This window comes from Lynx rufus, unplaced genomic scaffold (assembly GCF_022079265.1).
Source record: "Lynx rufus isolate CCGP_SWC_20201006 ecotype Redwood Valley unplaced genomic scaffold, mLynRuf1.p SCAF_1, whole genome shotgun sequence".
NCBI classification, from domain to species: Eukaryota; Metazoa; Chordata; class Mammalia; order Carnivora; family Felidae; genus Lynx; species Lynx rufus.
The window spans coordinates 186,312,251-186,331,617 of NW_025814823.1; the positions used below are offsets into that span (position 1 = coordinate 186,312,251).

Consider the following 19,367-nt stretch of genomic DNA (forward strand, 5'->3'; position numbering starts at 1 on the left):
TGTAGCTGAAAGGTATCTTGTTGATTTCAGTGTTCTTGCTCTAATTTCACTCTGCCTTGCAGGTTTGAAACACAGCAAACATTAGAGTTCAAATTACACTTACCACAGGAGAGTTGGGCGCAAACAATATAACATTAATACAATTTAGCAGGTTAGAACATAGAAACAAATTCAAATTATCATAAACCACACAGGGGATTATTTAAGTGGACTTTAGAAAGGACATCTCCTCTCCATGAGATTTAGTGAATAAGACCCACATCAATAAAACCCATACCTCTTTCACAGGTAAAGGTAGGAAACCCAATAAACCAGATTGAACAAGCAGAAGGCAGTGGGGAAGAAGATCCGTGCATATGAGTCCATTTTGGCGATACGGATATGTATCCTCCCATGTCTCCAAGCTCCTGTTCGGCAATCTTCAAAACAGCAGAAAAAACTGGCACAGTCCTTGCCATCGAGACACTCATACCCATATTCTTCATCTCTCTCTTGAAGGTGAGTGGCATTGTTCATTTGAATGGTTGCTGATCTTGGGCGGATATCAATGGTAGGGGCCTGAGACAAGGGTAGGGAAGAAGAATTAGATATACTTGATAAATCCTAGATTAAGTCTCCACAATGTCACCAATGTGAATGATGAATCTGAAAATGAGTACTCAGGAAATTGCTATGACATCGTGATCTACAATGGTAAAATTGAACTTAGAAGGATAGCACATTTGCAGATTTCAAATTTTGAGCTTAAGCAGTGCAGCTGAAAATAATACCATCAAGCTAATAGCTATAGCAAGAAGATTGAACACCAAAAGAACTTAAAGTTTAAAGATTTAAATCAAACAACTACATGGAATCTTAGTCTAGTAAATATTAGATGTGAGATTGGTTACATGAAGGCATTTAATGGTGTTGCATGTGAGTAGAACAGAGAAATAAAATGCATTAATTTTGAACTCAAATTTTGTGTCATGCTTACCTATAGGCAAATGGTAAACCCCATTACACTGAGCAAAGTATAATGTACTAAATGCTATTAAAAGAAAATGTTAAAATATATACAAATGTAGGAGTTTCCTAAGTATAGGCCACAAATGGTATGGCTTATGTTTTAAAGACATATAGTGCTTTGTCTAACATTTACCATCTAGAAGCTTTAGAACATCAGCAATGTTTACCTATATGTGAGTCAACATTCAGAAAAAAAAAAGGCTACCACCTTTTTAGCATTTGAGAAGAAACTAATATCAATAAACTGAATGATAATTTGATCTTTGCTGTCATATTAATTATGAAATAACTATAAATCTCAATGATTAATTTAATTTGGAGGAGTTTGTTTTGGATATTATAAACACAAATCCCAGTGTCTCTGAGAAAATTATCAGAATTCAACTGGGAAAAGAAATATCATGAAAAAAAAAAAATTTAAAAAAAAAAAAAAAAAAAAGGGGCGCCTGGGTGGCGCAGTCGGTTAAGCGTCCGACTTCAGCCAGGTCACGATCTCGCGGTCCGGGAGTTCGAGCCCCGCGTCAGGCTCTGGGCTGATGGCTCGGAGCCTGGAGCCTGTTTCCGATTCTGTGTCTCCCTCTCTCTCTGCCCCTCCCCCGTTCATGCTCTGTCTCTCTCTGTCCCAAAAATAAATAAAAAACGTTGAAAAAAAAATTTTTTAAAAAAAGAAATATCATTGCAGTATTGCATGATAGAGCCAAAAGGCCCCTGGATTATTCTAGAGGAAAGGGATGGATATTTTAACTTAAAGCATTTCAAAGAGTATTATTTTTATAAAACTGACAGGTAGGGTTCAGACCAATGGAGATTATTAAATTTACTTAACAAAAAACAAATCTTATTTTGAATTCAGATTTACAGAGTTACATTTTAAGAACATATATAGTATATATGTTAGGTGCTGTCAGTGAAATTGGATCCTATTTTTATCTGGGAAGAGAGGATAAGTTTTGGTTTTGATGTTTAAAGAGGCCCTCTTTTCTAAGGACATCTCATAGAGTTTGCAGCTTTTGAGCTTTCTATAGGGTCAACACTTCTGTGAATTAGTGTAGGGTTGATGACTCAACTCTGGAAATCTATAAAGCTTTCTTCATCTCAAAGCCCTTATCTTTAGTAGAATGCTTAAAGGTCTACTCACTAAAAAACAAAAGAAGTCGAAACACCATGTAAGCGTTAATAATTAAATTCAGCAGTTGCATGCAGTGAATTTTCATTCCAAAAACATTATACCTTGAAGGAAAACATCCGAAGAAGCTTTGGGTTTGTAGACAGAAAAGAGAATTGCATTTTTTTTTTTTAATTAAAAGAAGGAAAAAAAGAAAAGAAAAAGACAAAATAAGACAAATTAAAAATACATTTTAAAAACATAGTAAGTAAAATGAACTGAAATTATAAACACAGAAGGACAATTCTGAACTTGGAATAAAGTATATGCCTAACGTTGGAAAATGGAATTTGGGGATTTTAATAAATTAATCCACAATTACTTAACTATAAAAGCCAGTGTTGTCCACTTGTGAGGAAACTTTCCATAGCCTGGCTTCCCTGTATAGAAGTATTGTGATTTTTATTTTCTAATTATTGTCAAAGAAGCCTTAATAGGTAAGTCTTAATAGAATGAACCAAAGAGCATATTAAATGGAAAAATAAGGTTTCAGCTTTTCCTTCACAGCTTAGTCTCTTTCTTGTTTTGATAAATCACTTGATTGTCTTAAAATAGGGAAGTCCATGAAATTCTCAGATAATTTAATTTTTTTTCAGTTTCTTTAATCTCCTCTGCAATCATATAGCTGTTAGGGCATAAAGGCTTTTTCCGAAGGACTCTTGTTTAAAAGCACACCCTCACATCCTTATCAATGCTGGAAGGTAATAATGCTGAATGGTATAGAACTCTATTCTTGGGAAAAATAATGGAAAGTGAAGAATGGGGAGAAATAATAATTTAAAAAAATACAACAACAAAAATAAAATAAGGTTAGAAAAAATGCAAAGACAAAACAGAAAGGGAAGGAAAGGACTGCATAAAGCTTAGTGAATAGTTGGGAAATTAAGGATAAGCATTTCTTTTTGTTTTAATTACCAAGAATAATGATTTTTTTCTTTACCTGTTGCAAATTGTTACATTGAAGTAAATATATGCCATTTGTAGAATCTCACCAGGTTTCCTGGAGATCCATCAGGATACAACCTAGAATCAGCTATATTTCCTCATTATAATTTAGTTCCCCCTAAGTTGGTGGGCCAGATAACTAGCCACTATCAAGGCCCTCATGGCCCTTACATCAGACAAGGAAGGGCTATAAACTGAGGAGGCTAGGGTGACTTCCTTTGCCCCTGACTTAGAAGGGAATGGACCTTAACTTCCACAGGGCTTCCTATGAGCCAGCCGGCCACATTCAGGTACATAAATGGGTATACTTGCTCTCTTCAACATCCATATTAAAAGATAATTGCTTTAGGCTTGTTTATCTGTGCCTTTTTATTTAAAGTTTGATGGCAAGGTGAAGTCATCCTACCTTTTTCCAAATCATTGAAATCAATCCTTGTCGGTAAGTGTATAAATCATCAACATCAACCATCGTCATCATCAACTATTAAAGGTAAGGACTTCCATTTGTAAGGTACCATGTAATGCTTTTTACCTTCATTGCCACAGTAGCCCTTTGAGGTAATTATTATAAAAAAATACATATTTTGTATATGAGTAAACAAAGACACTCAGGGGCTAAGTAACTTGCCCAAACAATAGAGTATCATTTCATTTAAAAACAAAATAATATACATTTTGGTATGAAACCAATAGTAGTACTCTGGTGGTAACATGCACAGAGACAATTACTTGCAAAAATGTGGTGATCTTTGAAGTTTCAAGAACATTATGGCTTCCTAGTGGAAAGCCTTGAATGAAAATGTTATTTTAAAATAACAATAACTTAAGAATGTTATTGTAAGGAACAGAAAGGTGACAATCAATAGAAAATAAATGCAGGTGTCAGCAATATTTATAATTCCCATGAAATGAAAAGAGTGGGAGTCTTCCTTCATGAATCAGGTCTCTCCCAAATAACTAATGACCAAAATGAATTCTTATGTCCTAGCCAAACTCATACATTCTGTTTTCATTTTGGAACCCAAATCACTGAGGTTTAGTCTGCAGACAGACTAAGACCCAACAAAAACAAAACCAGGTGGGCTTCTACATAAAAATCTCCATGATCCCAATGGGAAATGATACATACAGGGTTTTTCTTCTTTTTGTCTTTATCCTTGCTTGGTTTCCGGTTGCTGACAAAATAATGCAGGGTGCCATACTCCACCAAAGCAGAGAAGACAAAGATGAAGCAAACAGATACAAAGAGATCCATTGCTGTGACATAGGAGACCTTGGGGAGTGACTTCCGGGCAATAGTGCTGAGGGTGGTCATTGTCAGGACAGTGGTGATACCTGAAGAAAGGTACAGTAAAACAGACCATGTGACCTTATCAGCAAGTTGGGTAACTGAGTCACTACTGAAACAAAATTTGTTTTGTGACTGCTGATAAGCAACCTCAATAAGGGAAAGGAGGCGCAGGTGTAATCCATTCGCTCTGCCCCCAAATATTTATTGCCTGCCTACCATGTATCAGTTACTATGACAAGCACTGAGTATATGCTGAAAAATAAGATGAACATGTTCCCTGAGCGTATGTACCTTACATTTTAGTGACAAAGAACACTATAAATCAAGTGAGCAAAGAAAAGTATAATTACAAATTATGGTTCATGCCATGGATAACAGCATAGGTGTTGAAAACCTAGTTAGATGGAATGCTAAGGAAAGGCATCTTTGAAGAGGTGATAGTTAAGGAGCTTAAAAAGTTAGAAGACACCAACTTTTAGCTAATTGCAGAGTAAAAGGAAGATATTGAGGAAGGGACACTATGTCTTTTAAAAAAAAAAAATAGAATACCTAGCATCTGGGGAGAGGCAGGGGTGTCAAGGTGATACTGGGATAACAGAAGTTGTATCATGCATAGCATGCAAAGGAGTTTGCATTTCATTTAAAATACAACAGAATCCATTAAATGCTGTTAAATAGAGGAGATGTGCTAAGTGACACGTTCTGATTAATGAGTTTTTTAAAGGATATGATATAGAAAGAAGATGGTGGAGTAGAAGAATCATGAGTTCACCAACCTCACAGATATACCAAGGTGTAACAACTACCTATATTGCAACTCACTCTGAAAATGACCTGAAGATTGGCAGAGCAGATCTTCTCTAACAGCTAAAGTAATAAAAAGAAGGCTACATCAAGAAGGGTAAGAGGAACAGAGATATGTTGAGGAACTTAACTGCTGCAGCTACCAAGAAGTAGGAGGGACATCAGAAGCATGGAGGAACAATGGGATCAAGCCCCATACTGGGCCCCCACACTTGAGATGAGTCGCTATGTCTGGTTTTAAAAATCAGCAGGGCTTGGGGCAGCTGGATGGCTCAGTCAGTTAAGTGTCTGACTCTTGATTTTGGCTCAGGTCATGATCTCACAATTGTGAGATAAGAGACCCATGTTGGGCTCCATGCTGAGCATATAGCCTACTTGGGATTTCTCTCTCTCTCTCTGCTTCTGCCCCACTTGTGAACACTCTGTCTCAAAATAAAAGTAAATAAACATTTTTAAAAAAAAATCAGCATGGCTTAACTCCAGGAGAGCAGGAAGGTTATAAGGACACCAAGTCTTGACTTTTAAAGAGCCAGCACTGAAGAAGCAGTAAGAAAAGTGCCAACTTTTCAAACACAGAAGAACCAGTTTGAAAAGGATATTTATGACTGATTTTCAAATATGTGCCAGAGGGTCAGAAATCTGCAGAAGCTTTCTCCAGGAAAAGAGGTACTGACAGGTGCCATTTTTCTTGGCATGCTTCAGCCTAGATGTCTGGATGCTTGCAAGGGCCATTTCTGAAATTCTCTTCTTTGTAAGCAGCACTTGCACCACCCCCTCATTCCTCAATAGGTCCATCCCACATAATCCACCCGCCTCAGCAGGCACCCCTCCAAAGTGACTGCTGTCCTGACATAACCAGCCAGGTAGCCTCAGTTGGGACCAGTGACCCCTCAAAGAGTCTATTGCCCATATAAACAGGCCTCTCTGCTAGCTGTGTGAGGGGCAGACCCCACCCACCAATGTGTCCACAGCAGTACAGCCACAACAGGAAGATGCACACACAGGGGATATCTCTGGGGCACCTGGCTCTGGAAACAAAGGTATATTATGCTGTGGGGCACCACGGGATGCCTTCACCATAAAGCCACTAATTTCAAGATCAGATATAGCTGACCTATCTGATACATAAAAACAGAGAGTTACACAAAATGAGGGGACAGAGGAATATGTTCCAAACAAAAAAAAAAAAAAAAAAAAAAAAAAAAAAAAAAAAAAACAAGACAAAACCACAGAAAAAGAGCTAAACAAAATGGAGATAAGCAAAATCCCTGGAAAAGAGTTCAAAGTAATGGTCACATGCCTTGAGAGGTGGGTGAGTGAACACAATGAGAACAACAACAAAAAAATAGAAAATATAATGAACTAGTCAGGGCATATAATAACTGTAATTAAAAATGCCCTAGAAGGAATCAACAGAAGATTTGAGGATGCAGAAGAACGGATGAGTGAACTGGGAGACAGGGTAATGGAAAGCACCCAAGCTGAATAGCAAAAAGAAAAAAGAATTTGAAAAAATGAGAATAGGTTAAGGGATCTCTGAGACAACACAAGCATACTAACATTTGCATTATAGAGGTCCCAGAGGAGAAGAGAGAAAGAAGGGAATAGAAACTTATTTGAAGAAATGACAGCTAAAAACTTCCCTAATCTGGGAAAGAAAAATGACATCCAAGTCCAGGAAGTCCCAAGCAAATCCAAGGAGGTCCACACCATGACACATAATTAAAATGGCAGAATTTAAGATAAGAAAACAGCAAGAGCGGGGCAAACAGTTACCTAACAGGCAAAACCCTCTAAAGTCCTCAGCTAATTTTTTCAGCTGAGACTTTGCAGGCCAGAAGGGAGTAGCATGATATTAAAGTGCTGAAAGGAAAAAACCTATAAACAACAATATTCCACCAGAAAAGGCTGGTATGTAGAAGGAAAGAGAGTTTCCTAGACAAATGAAAGTTACAGGATTTCATCACCACTAAACTGGCCTTACAGGAAATATAAAAGGAACTTCTTAAGTGGAAAATAAAAGGCTATACCTAGAGGAAAATTATGAAAGAAAGAAAAATCTCAATGGCAAAAGCAAATATACATTAAAGTTAGCAAATTAATCATTGAGCTAGTATGAAGGTTAAAATGCAAAATTAGTATAATCAGCTATATCTACAGAAATTAGTCAAGGAATACATAAAATAAAAAGATGTTAAATATGACATCATATACATAAACATGGAGAGTAAAAATGTAGTGTTTCAGAATGTATTTGGACTTAAGCTGCCACCAACTTAATACAGACTACTCTATACTTAGGATGTTATATATGGACCTCATGGTAATCACAAACTAAAAACTTAAAATAGATGCACCTTCAAAAAATAAAGAGAAAATAATTGAAGCATAACACTAAAGAAGGTCATCAAACTATGAGGGAAGAGAGCAAAAGAAGATAGAAGTATAGGGGCACCTGGGTGGCTCAGTTGGTAAGCATCTGACTTCAGCACAGGTCATGATCTCACAGTTCATGGGTTCAAGCACTATGTCTAGCTCTGTACTGACAGCTCAGAGCCTGGAGCCTGTCTTGGATTCTGTGACTCCCTCTCTCTCCCTCCCCTGCTCATGCTCTGTCTCTCTCAAAAATAAACATTTAAAAATATTATTACTTAAATTTTTAAATGTTTATTTTTGAGAGAGAGGGAGTGGGTGATGGCAGAGAGAAAGACACACACACAATCCAAAGCAGGCTCCAGGCTCCTGGGTATCAGCACAGAGCCCAACGTGGAGCCCAAACTCACAAGCCATGAGATCATGACCTGAGCCAAAGTAAGATGCTTAACCAACAGAGCCACACAGGCGTCCCTAAAACAAAATTAAAACAAAACAAAACTATAAAACAATGAGAAGACAATAATTAAAAATGGCAATAAATACATACCTACTGATAATTACTTTAAATGTAAATGGACTAAATGCTTCAATCAAAAGACAGAGTGACTGAATGTATTAAAAAAAAAAAGACCCATCTTTATGCTGCCTAAAAGAGACTCACTTCAGACCTAAAGACACATACAGACTGACAGTGAAGGGATAGAAAAAGATATTTCATGAAAAGGAAAGTAGGAAAAACTGGGATGGCAATACTTTTTTTTCAGACAAAATAGACTTTAAGGCAAAGGCTGTAACAAGACAAAGAAGGGCATTACATATAATAAAAAGACCAATGCAACAAGAGGGCATAACACTTGTAACTATCTACACACACCCAACATAGGAGCACCTAAACATATAAATATTAACAGACATAAAGGGAAGAAATTGTCAGTAATACAATAATAATAGGGGACTTTAAAAGCCCATTTACATCAATGGATAGATCATTCAGATGGAAAATCATTAGAGGAACAGTGGCTTTAAATGACATATTAGACCAAATGGACTTATATACACAGAAAAATCCATCCCAAAACAGCAGAATACACATCCTTTTCAAGTGCACATGGAACATTCTCTAGGGATAGAACACACATTGTATCACAAAACAAGTCTTAATAAATTTAAGAAGCACAATTATATGAAAGTAGAGATTGGGACACCTGGGTGGCTCAGTTGGTTAAGCATCCAACTTGGGCTCAGGTCATGATCTCACAGTTTGTGAATTTGAGCCCTGCATGAAACTCTCAGCTGTCAGCACAAAGCCTGCTTGGATCCTCTGTCCCGCTCTCTCTCTCTCTGTCCCTCCCCTGCTAGTTCTCTCTTTCCCAAAAATAAACAAACTTAAAAAAATATAAAAAAATAAAGTAGAAATCAATTATAAGAAAAGAACTGGAAGAAACACAAAGACAGCCCACTGCTAAAGAACAAATGAGTCAAGAAAGAAATCAAAGAGGAAATAAAAAAATACCTAGAGACAAATGAAAATAGAAATAATACGGTTCAGAATCTTTGGGAGACAGCAAAAGCAGTTCTGTGAGGGAAGTTTATAGCAATACAGGCCTACATCAAGAAACAAGAAAAATCTCAAGTAAAACTTAATCTCAAATCTAGCTTTACACCTCAAGGAATTAGAAACAGAAGAATGAAGCCTAAGGTTAGTAGAAGGATGGAAATGATAAAGATCAGAGTAGAAATAAATGAAATAGAGACTAAAAAGGAAAAGAAACTAAAACTTGTTCTTTTAAAAGATAAAATCGAGAAATCTTTAGTAAGACTAATCAAGAAAGAGAAAGGACTCAAAGAACTGAAAGAGAAGTTATAACTGATAAGACAGAGATATAAAAAATAACGGACTATTTTGAAAAATGTGTGCCAAAAAAATGGATAGCCTAGAATAAATGGATAAATTCCTAGAAATTTACAATCATCTAAGACTGACTCAGGATGAATTTTTTAAAAAATGAGCAGGCTAATGGGGCACCTGGGTGGCTCAGTTGATTAAGCATCTGACTTTGGCTCACATCATGATCTCACAGTTCGTGAGTTTGAGCCCTGTGTCAGGCTCTGTGCTGATAGCTCAGCCCCTCCCCAGCTCACACTCTCTCTCCCTTTCTCAAAAATAAACATTAATTTTTTTTTTAATTTGAAAAATGAACAGGCTAATTACTAGTAATGAAATTGATTTGGTATTCAAAAAAAACTCAAACAAAAGTCTGAGACTAGATGGCTTCACAGATGAATTCTACCAAACACTTGAAGATGACTTCATGCCTATTCCTCTCAAACTATTCAAAAAATGGAAGAGAAGAGAATGCTCCAAATTCATTTTATAAGGCATTACCCTCATAACAAAACCAGAAAAGACACTACAAAAGAGAGAGAAAGAAAATTGCAGACCAATATTCCTGATAAATATAGATGCAAAAATTCTCAACAAAATGTTAGCAAACTGAGTTTAACAATAAATTAAAAGGATCATTCAATACTATTAAGTGATATTTATTCCAGGGATGTGAGGATGGTTCAGTATGTGCAAATCAATCAATGTGATGCACTACATTAACAAAATGAAAGATAAAAATCATTTTAAAAAATCATATCATCTCAATAGATGCAGAAAGGCATTTGACAAAATTCAACATCCATTCATGATAAAAACTCTCAACGAAATGTGTATAGAAGGAATGTACCTCAACATAATAAAGGCCATATATGAAAAACCCACAGCCAACACCGTAATGGTGAAAAGCTGAAGAATAAGACAAGGATGTCCACTCTCACCACGTTTATTTAACATAGTATCAGAAGTCGTAGCTATAACAATCAGATAAGAAAAAGAAATAAATGGGGGCACTTGGGTGGCTTAGTCGGTTAAGCATCTGACTTCAGCTCAGGTCATGATCTCACGGTCCGTGAGTTTGAGCCCCATGTTGGGCTCTGTGCTGACAGCCTAGAGCCTGGAGTCTGCTTCAGATTCTGTGCCTTCCTCTCTCTCTGCCCCTCCCCTGCTCACGCTTTCTCTCTCTCAAAAATAAACATTAAAAAAAAAGATTAAAAAAATTTTTAAAAAAGAAAAAGAAATAAATGGTGTCTGAATTGGTAAGGAATAGGTAAAACTGTTAACTATTTGCAGATGGTATGATACTACATACAAAAAACCCTAAAGACTCTACCACAAATCCTTTTAATTGCATCAAAAATAATAAAATACTTAGGAATAAATTTAACCAAGGAAGTGAAAGACCTGACTCTGAAAATGATTATAAATTGAAGACAGCACAAACAAGTGGATAGAACATGCTCATGATTTGGAACATCTAATATTGTTAAAATGTCCCTATTACCCAAAGCAATCTACAGATTCAGTGCAATTTCTGTCAAAATAACAAAAGCATTTTTCCCAATCTTACAATTGTGTGGAGCCATACAACATCTTTCATAGCCAAAGCAATCTTGATGAAAGGCAAAGTTGGAGGTATCACAATCCCAGGTTTGAAACAATACCATGAAGCTGTACTGGTCAAGAGTATGGTACTGGCACAAAAACAGACACATAGACAAATGGATCAGAAGAAAAGAGCCCAGAAATGAATCCATGCATATATGGCCAATTAATCTACAAGAAAGGAGGCAAGAATATGCAATGAGAAGAAAATCTCTTTGATAAATAGTGTTGGGAAAACTGGACAGCTATGTGAAAAATAATGCAACTGGATCACTTTCCCGCATCATCTACAAAAATAGACTCAAAATGGATGAAAGATCTAATGTAAGACCTGAAACCATAAAACTCCTAAAAGAAAACATAGCTGGTAAACTCATGGACCTCAGCCTTTGCAATATTTTTTTTCTGAATATGTCTCTCCAGGCAGGGAAAACAAAAGAAACAGTAAACAATTGGGACTATATCAAACTAAAAACCTTTGGCATAGCAAAGGAAACCATCAAGAAAACAAAAAGGCAACCTACAGAATGGAAGAAGATATTTGCAAATGATATCTCTGATAAGGGGTTAATATCCAAAATATATTAAGAACTCCTACAACTCAACACTAAAAAAGTAAAGAATCCAATTAAAATGATCAGATGATGTGAATAGACATTTCTCCAAAGATGACTCACAGAAATGGCCGAGATACTCATGAAAATATGCTCAGCATCACTAGTTATTAGGGGAATGCAAATCAAAATTACAGTAAGATATTACCTCACACCTGTGAGAATGGCTAGTATCAAAAAGACAAGAAATAGCAGTCTTGGCAGGGATGTGGAGGAAAAGGAAGCATTGCACACTGTTGTTAAAGACATAAATTGGTGTAGCCACTCTGGAAAACAGTATGGAAGTTCTTCAAAAAACTAAATATAGAATTACTACATTATCCAGTAATTCCACTTCTGGGCATTTACCTGAAAAAAATGAAAACCCTAATTCCAAAAGATATGTGCACCCTTATGGTTATTGTGGTGGCATTTAGAATAGCCAAGACATGGAAGAAACCCAAGTATCCATTGATAGATGGATGGATAAAGGTAACATGGTATGTACACACCATGGACTATTCCTCAGCTACAAGAAAAATAAAATCTTTCCTTTTGTGACAACATGTATGACCCTAGAGGGTATTATGCTTAGTGAAATAAATCAGGCAAAGACAAATGCCATATGATTTCACTTATACGTGAAATCTAAAGACAAATGTACAAATGAGCAAACAACAACAAGAATAGAAACAGACTCATGAGAACAAACTGGTGTTTGTCAGAGGGGAGGTGGGGAGGGATATAGGCAAAATAGGTGAAGGGGATTAAGAAGTACAAACTTCCAGTTATAGAATAAATAAGTCACGAGAACCATGTGGCTCTCTTGGGCCATTATGTCTTAGTTAAAATCAAGTTTCCTCTGATTTTCTGTTATGAAATTCTCAAAAGGGGAAAGATCTGTGCTGGTTGAAATCACTTCACAGAAAAGAGTAGCCTTTCACAGAGAGGGAGGAACGATCAGGGAACTGCAGTTATAAATCCTATCCTCTTTCCTATATTATTATTATGGAATAACCCATCTCCCTTCCTAGTCTGTATACTCTGAGACAACAGAAAAGACCTCTATCTTAATGTCCTTTGTGATTTTATGGACAAGTGTAGTTCTTGGACTCAATATCTTTTGAGTTCATAAATGAACCAATCAATGAATAGTGTATACATGAAAGGACAGAGACAGTTACCCGACATTTGAAAATAGGATTTCATATTGATGACTTGGAGGAGAGAGTTTTAACTGCACATAAAAGCAGTTAACATTTATGGATCTCCTTCTTTGGCCAGGTACTGTGTCAGGCACTTGATGTATTATCCTCACAATGAGGATTATCACTGTTATCCCTTTTTTTTGCAGGTGAAAAGAAGCACCGAAAAAATAAGAAATTTGTCCAAGGTAGTAAGTGACAGAGATGAGATGAGATGCAAGCCTGTGGAATCTGATTTAAAGCGCAATGCTCTGGGGCACCTGGGTGGCTCAGTAGGTTAAGCATCTGAGTTTGGCTCAGATCATGATCTCGTGGTCCATGGGTTTGAGTCCTGTGTCAGGCTTTGTGCTGACAGCTCAAAGTCTGGAGTCTGCTTTGAATTCTGTGTCTCACTCTTCTCTCTGCCCCTCCCCACTCATGCTCGCTCAGTCTCTCTCTCTCTCAAAAAAAAAAATAAATAAAATAAATAAATAAATAAATAAAATGCTATGTTCTGACCCACATTGTTATATTCTTTCGTTCTCTACAAATATGTATCTAATATGCAGCATGAAGCCCCAGACACTTGGAAGCTAGTGTATATTCCTAATCTGGGTTGATGTGGACTGTGGGTCTTCCATATTGCCATGGTAGAACTTCAGCAATGGCCAAATTTCTCCTCTACAAACTGGGATGGTGTGGAGAGGGGCAGACCCCATAGTATTCTCATGAAGATTAAGTAATGTTCATTAACTGTCAATTCCTAGTAAGATATCAGTAAATGTAAGATATTTATTTTAGAGAAGAACAGTCTGCTTCTCAAACTGAAAAAGCTTCACTTTAGTTGTCTATGCATTAATTCATGTAGAAGTTCTTGAATACTTAATTACAGTTGATATTTGGGGGCGAAGAATTTAAAAACTAAATTGGGACCTGACCTTCCCTTCACATTCAGGCCTCAAGCCACACTTGACCTATGGAGGAGTGAAAATGTCAGTATTTATAGTAGATACCATAGATAAATTCACTTCAGAAAATCTGACAGATCTGACATGTAAGTTAAACACTTATCAAGCAAGTTGAGAAAATGTTATTTAGGCTACTTGGAAGTTCATCACAGCCATTTAAAAGAAAAACCTTAAGGAAACTATTTCATGATATTTTCAAGTTTCTGCTGGGAGCCTCAGGAAAGAGAACAATGAGTGGCAGACAAGTGTAGTTTTAACTCATTCACCAACCAACAAGATAGCTGGGGGTGCTTTTTAAGCGCAGTTTTGCTAAGCAAAGAATTAGACTTCTCTTACCTGGGATGGATGAAAAATATCCACAAGTTTTATCAATTCCTCCAGTCCTGGCATCAAGTAAGCTCTCAGGCATGTTACCTCACGTTACTTAGGTGAAAAATAGGTACTTAAGCACCTCAGGTTACTTAGGTGAAAAATACCAACTGGTATTTTTACCATTTCATCCATCGTCATTAAATCGTGATTAAGGTTTACCAGCTACCGCCTGCATACCAAACTACATTCAAGTGTTACAAGCTCCAAGATAACTGCTCCCCCCATGCCCTTGTGGTCTGAGCTCAGAAAGCAGCCAGAATCTGAGCCACACAGGTATATTTATCTCACTTACTAAACAACTTGCCTATCACTATTCTGCAGCAAGAAACTTATGATCCACAGGGGTTTAGAGTCATCTGGTTTAACTCTAGGTTATAAACACTGGAAAAGGTAATATGATCACACATTTGAATCACCTGCAAAATTGCTTTTTAATCCTGACACCCAGGCCATGATTTCAAAAATGAAATCGACATGTCCTGTGATTGGGCTGAGGCAGCTGTACTTTTAATGGCACTCTTGTGATTTAAATGCACAGTTAAATTTAAGAAGTTCTACATCAGGAGAAGACAGCAAAGTGAATACAGAGAAACTGTGTCAGTTCAGCTGGCCCACCTTTCCCCACTACAGCCTTCGACAAGGCCTCACAGAGCAAATATAAGTCCCATTATCCAAGGTGCAGATAGATGTACTATCTGCTGGTCCTGTGACTTTGTTAATGTCATTTAACATTGCAGCCCTCTGCTTACCCCTAAAATATGTGATAATAATTTTTATTGTCATTTCAACTTCTATATGCACTTGTAAAGAGCAGAAAGGGCACAGGTGCTATATTAAACATGCAGGACTTGTAGTCAAAGATTAACAAATAGGAACACCTACCTGTTATTTGTTCAGGGGCCTCTCCCTCATTCCTTAGCTCACTCACCTAGATCCCTTCTCCTACCATGGTGCTTTGCCAATGAGCATTCACTTAATGGGTGGTCGAAATGAATTACCAAATGGTCTTAAGAGGGGTTTTGACCAGCGGAAGTCTGAATTTCAAGAGAAGAGATTGATTTAAAAGCTTTTCCTTAAAATATCTTTGATAGGGGTAGATTGAAATGCATTAATGCATTTGTTCCATCCAGTCTTAAGAGCATACATTACTGGAATAATCACTGAGGTACCAGCTATGCACCAGGCACTATACTGGGAATGAAAAAAAAAAAACATTTACATTCTGTTGTGAGAGACAGACATGTGAGCATGTAATGCAATGCATTCTAATCACAGTGACAAGTAATGGTCCTAAAGTAATAGTCTCAACATATTTTGGATTTGTTTCAGCTTAAAGTATCAGACAAGATCTCATAACTTTTGAATAGGACTTGTAATAAAGTACTCCATATAACAGAAAAATCAAAATAAAACTATTTTGAAACAGATGGGAAAATAAATTAGGTTTAGAAGAGGATAAACATGCAAATGATGTCTTCTTCCCATAACATCTTTTGCCCTCAGTTTTAATAACCTGGTACAGGTCATTTTGTCTGAAAATGACTATCTAGTTGACCCTTGAACTACATGGGTCCACTCTATTCAGATTTTTTCCAATAAAAACAGCACAGTACTGTATTTTCTCTTCCTTACGATTTTCTTAGCATTTGCTTTTCTCTACCTTACTTTACTGTAAGATCATACAGTACATAGATCATGTAGCATACAATGTGTGTGTTAGTGGTAAGGCTTCCAGTCAACAATAGGCTATTAGTACTTAAGTTTTGGGAGAGTTAGAAGTGATCCATTGATTTTTGCACAGGTGGAGTCAAAGCCCTTAATCCTCACATTATTCAAGGGTCACCTGTAGTTGCTAACATTTCTAAGGCCTTACTATATTTCATATGTGTTACATAGAATATGTAACCTAATAAAACCCTACAAGTTAGGTACAGAAAATGATATATGTTCTCCATTTGAAGAAACTGTGATTTATACAAATTAAAGAGCATTTTCAAGGTTATATTATACATGTGGGTTGAAATCCAGGTTTATTGGATTTTAAAACCCAAGCTCCTGACTATTGCAATTGTATTGACTCTCTAGCCAAAGACTGAGCAAGAGATGTGGTTCTAGTTTTCACAGAGCTGATGAAAGAGGATTGTGATTTTATAATTCATCTTTCGACAGCTCTATTCTTAGTTATCTAAGGGATTTTATGTAGTATGAAAATATCATTCATGGACCTAGACTGTAATGTCCCTGTGAGTCTGTGGCTTTGTAATAATCTATGTGAACCTTCTTCCTCACATGAGGAAAGATGTATGAAAATCCAAGGTAATATCACATATACAATACATCAAGCAACCTCAAATAATCTTAAAAGAATGTGTGTGTGTGTGTGTGTGTGTGTGTGGTGGGGGGTGAATGGTGGTGTTCCAAAAATGTTACAGGTATTTTTTTCAAAAATAGCATTTTAAATTTGTTCTTCTACACAGAGCCAATGGCTGTGTATATATCTTCAAATGTCATTATAACTGTGGATGTTGGAATTAATAGACATCAGTTATGCACTGGTAAATGTGTGACAATTTACTGGGGAAAAAAAAGGCAGTCCTGATTTTTAGTGTTTGCCTATTTCCATGATGTTAATACTCTCACCTTGGCTGACTTCAGTCTACCAATGTGACATCTCTCAATACAACGTTTGGAAAGAATAAACACAATGAGCTCTTATGAGTTTGTGTGAGCAGCTCCAAAATATAACTGCCCAGAGACCAAAACAAAAATCTGTTGAAATTAGAAGTTTGATTTTTTCCTAGTTAATTGAAATTTATTAAGAAAATTTACCAAAGAAAGCAAATAAAGGTAATTAAGGAGAACTAGAACTAGAAAACTTTTAAACACTTTTTTTAATGCTAGTTTTCTTCAAAATGAAATAGGGGCACCTAGGTATCTCAGTTGGGTGTCTGATACTTGATTTCACTCGGATCATGATATCAGGGTCACGAGATTGGGCCCTGTGTCAGGCTCTGCACTGAGTGAGGAGTCTGCTTAAGATTCCTTCTCTCCATCTCCTGCTAGCTGTCTCTATCTCTCTGCCTCTCTATCAACATGACATAACACAGCATAACATAACAGCATTTCTATGTAATTGCTGACTGAGGTAAAAGCAAATCAACTTAGGGGAATGAAGATTATTGATATTGGGTACTTGAAACACTAAAACACAAAGGAATGTGTCTCACCTAAAGAAGTCCTGGCTGGAACAGCGTCCTTATTGATCCAGAAAGATACCCAGGATAGGACAACGATGAGTGTGCAGGGGATGTAGGTCTGGATGGTGAAGTATCCCATTCTTCTGCTCAGGTCAAAGTAGACAGACATGACCACGTAATCTCCTGGAACAGAACAAAGATAGCACCATGCAAACCCTTATCAAAACTGAAAAGCATTTAGAATAGGAATCCCAGCAATAAACCCATGCTGATGTGGTCAATTAGTCAATGACAAAGGAGGCAAAAATGTACAATGAGTCTCCAATGAATAGTTTTGGAAAAATTGGAGCTACATGCAAAAGAATGACACTGGATGAATACCTTACACTATATGCAAAAATAAATTCAAAATGGGTTAACTTGAATGTAAGACCTGAAACCACAAAAATCCTAGAAGAAAACATAAGCAGTAAGCTCTTCAACATCAGTCTTAAACATATTTTTGGACCAGTCTCAGGCAAGCACAACAAAAGCTAAAATAAACAAACAAGATTACTTCAAACTGAAAAGCTTTTCAGTGGTGAAAGAAAGCATCAGCAAAATGAAAAGACAACCTACTGAATGGAAGAAGATATTTGCAAGTGATATATTTGATAAGAGGTTAATATCCAAAATATATAAAGCACTTACATAACTTAATATAAAAAATCCAATGAAAAAAATGGGTGGTACTTGAAAAGACATTTTTTCCAAAGAAGACCTACAAATGCCAAGAGGCACAAGAAAAGATGTTCAACATCACTAATCATCAGGGATGTGCAAATCAAAACCTCAGTGATATATCACTTCATACCTGTCAGATTTGCTATTATCAAAAGGACAAAAAAAATAGCAATTTATTGGAAAGGATGTGGAGAAAAGTCAACCACCCTTGTGTGCTGTTGCTGAGAAAATAATTTGGTGCAGCCAATATGGGAAGCAGTATGGAGGTTCCTCAAAAAATTAATAATAGAAATACCATACAATCTAACAATTCTACTTTTGGCTGTTTACCAAAAGAAAACAAACACCAATTTGAGAAGAAATATTCATTTCTATATTCATTGCCGCATTATTTACAATAGCTAAGATATAGAAGCAACCTAAGTGTCCGATCCATAGATAAACTGATGAAGTTGTAATATATGTACAATGGAATATTACTACACCATAAAAAATTAAATCTTGCCATTTGTAGTAGCATGGATGAACCTAGAGGGTATGATGCTAAGTAAAATAGAAAAAGACAAATTTCACTTATATGTGCAAACTAAAAAACAGAACAGAAACAGATTCATAGGTATAGGAAACAAACTGATTACCAGAGTGGGGAGGGGTTGGGGGTAGGTAAAATAGGTAAAGGTGATTAAGAGTTACAAACTTCTAGTTATAAAACATAAGCTGTAAGGATATAGCCAATAATATTGTAATAATTTTATATGGTAACAGATGTTAACTAGATGTATCATGGAGATCGTTTTGTAATGTATAAAAATACCGAATCACCATGAGGTATACCTAAAGCCAGTAGGTTATTTTATGTCGATTATACTTCAGTAAAAAACTGCAAAGCATTTGAAAATAAGCATATATTGAATTCTCATGTTCACACATTTGAGAGTTCTGTACAAGGGGTATGTTGAAAACTATCTTTTGCTCATTTGGGTTAAAAAAACAGATTAAACTGACTTCTGATCCTTTCATAAGTAATGTGACCACTAGATGAAAGGAAACCTTTCGAGCATATTGATAATATTTTTTTCTTTGAGGTGGTTTTTGATGGTGCCTTGGCTGCCTACTTAAATATATACAATATAAAACTTTTTGCTTCGTGGGTAGGGAAGGAAACAGTGCCTATAATGAACCCTAAGATTTGTAACAATTTCCTCTTATTCTCAGGACCTTTCTCTATGCAAGCCACAGAACAATATGCTG

The 19,367-nt window shown here is 36.4% G+C and overlaps 1 protein-coding gene across 6 annotated transcripts in view; it reads right to left on the minus strand.

The window, feature by feature from the left end:
- Positions 1 to 282: 282 nt before the first annotated feature.
- The window catches only part of GABRG2 (gamma-aminobutyric acid type A receptor subunit gamma2), a 112,428-nt gene continuing 93,343 nt past the window's right edge, over positions 283 to 19,367 (minus strand). For 3 of the 6 annotated variants that reach the window (XM_047073223.1, XM_047073206.1, XM_047073198.1), the window contains 4 exons: positions 17,424 to 17,576; positions 4,248 to 4,453; positions 2,239 to 2,262; positions 283 to 558 (listed from right to left, as the gene is read on the minus strand). In XM_047073223.1, the coding sequence (XP_046929179.1) occupies positions 283 to 558; positions 2,239 to 2,262; positions 4,248 to 4,453; positions 17,424 to 17,576 (659 nt within the window). The remainder of the gene's footprint in view (positions 559 to 2,238; positions 2,263 to 4,247; positions 4,454 to 17,423; positions 17,577 to 19,367) is intronic. The other 3 variants (XM_047073214.1, XM_047073239.1, XM_047073231.1) reach the window with 3 other exon arrangements.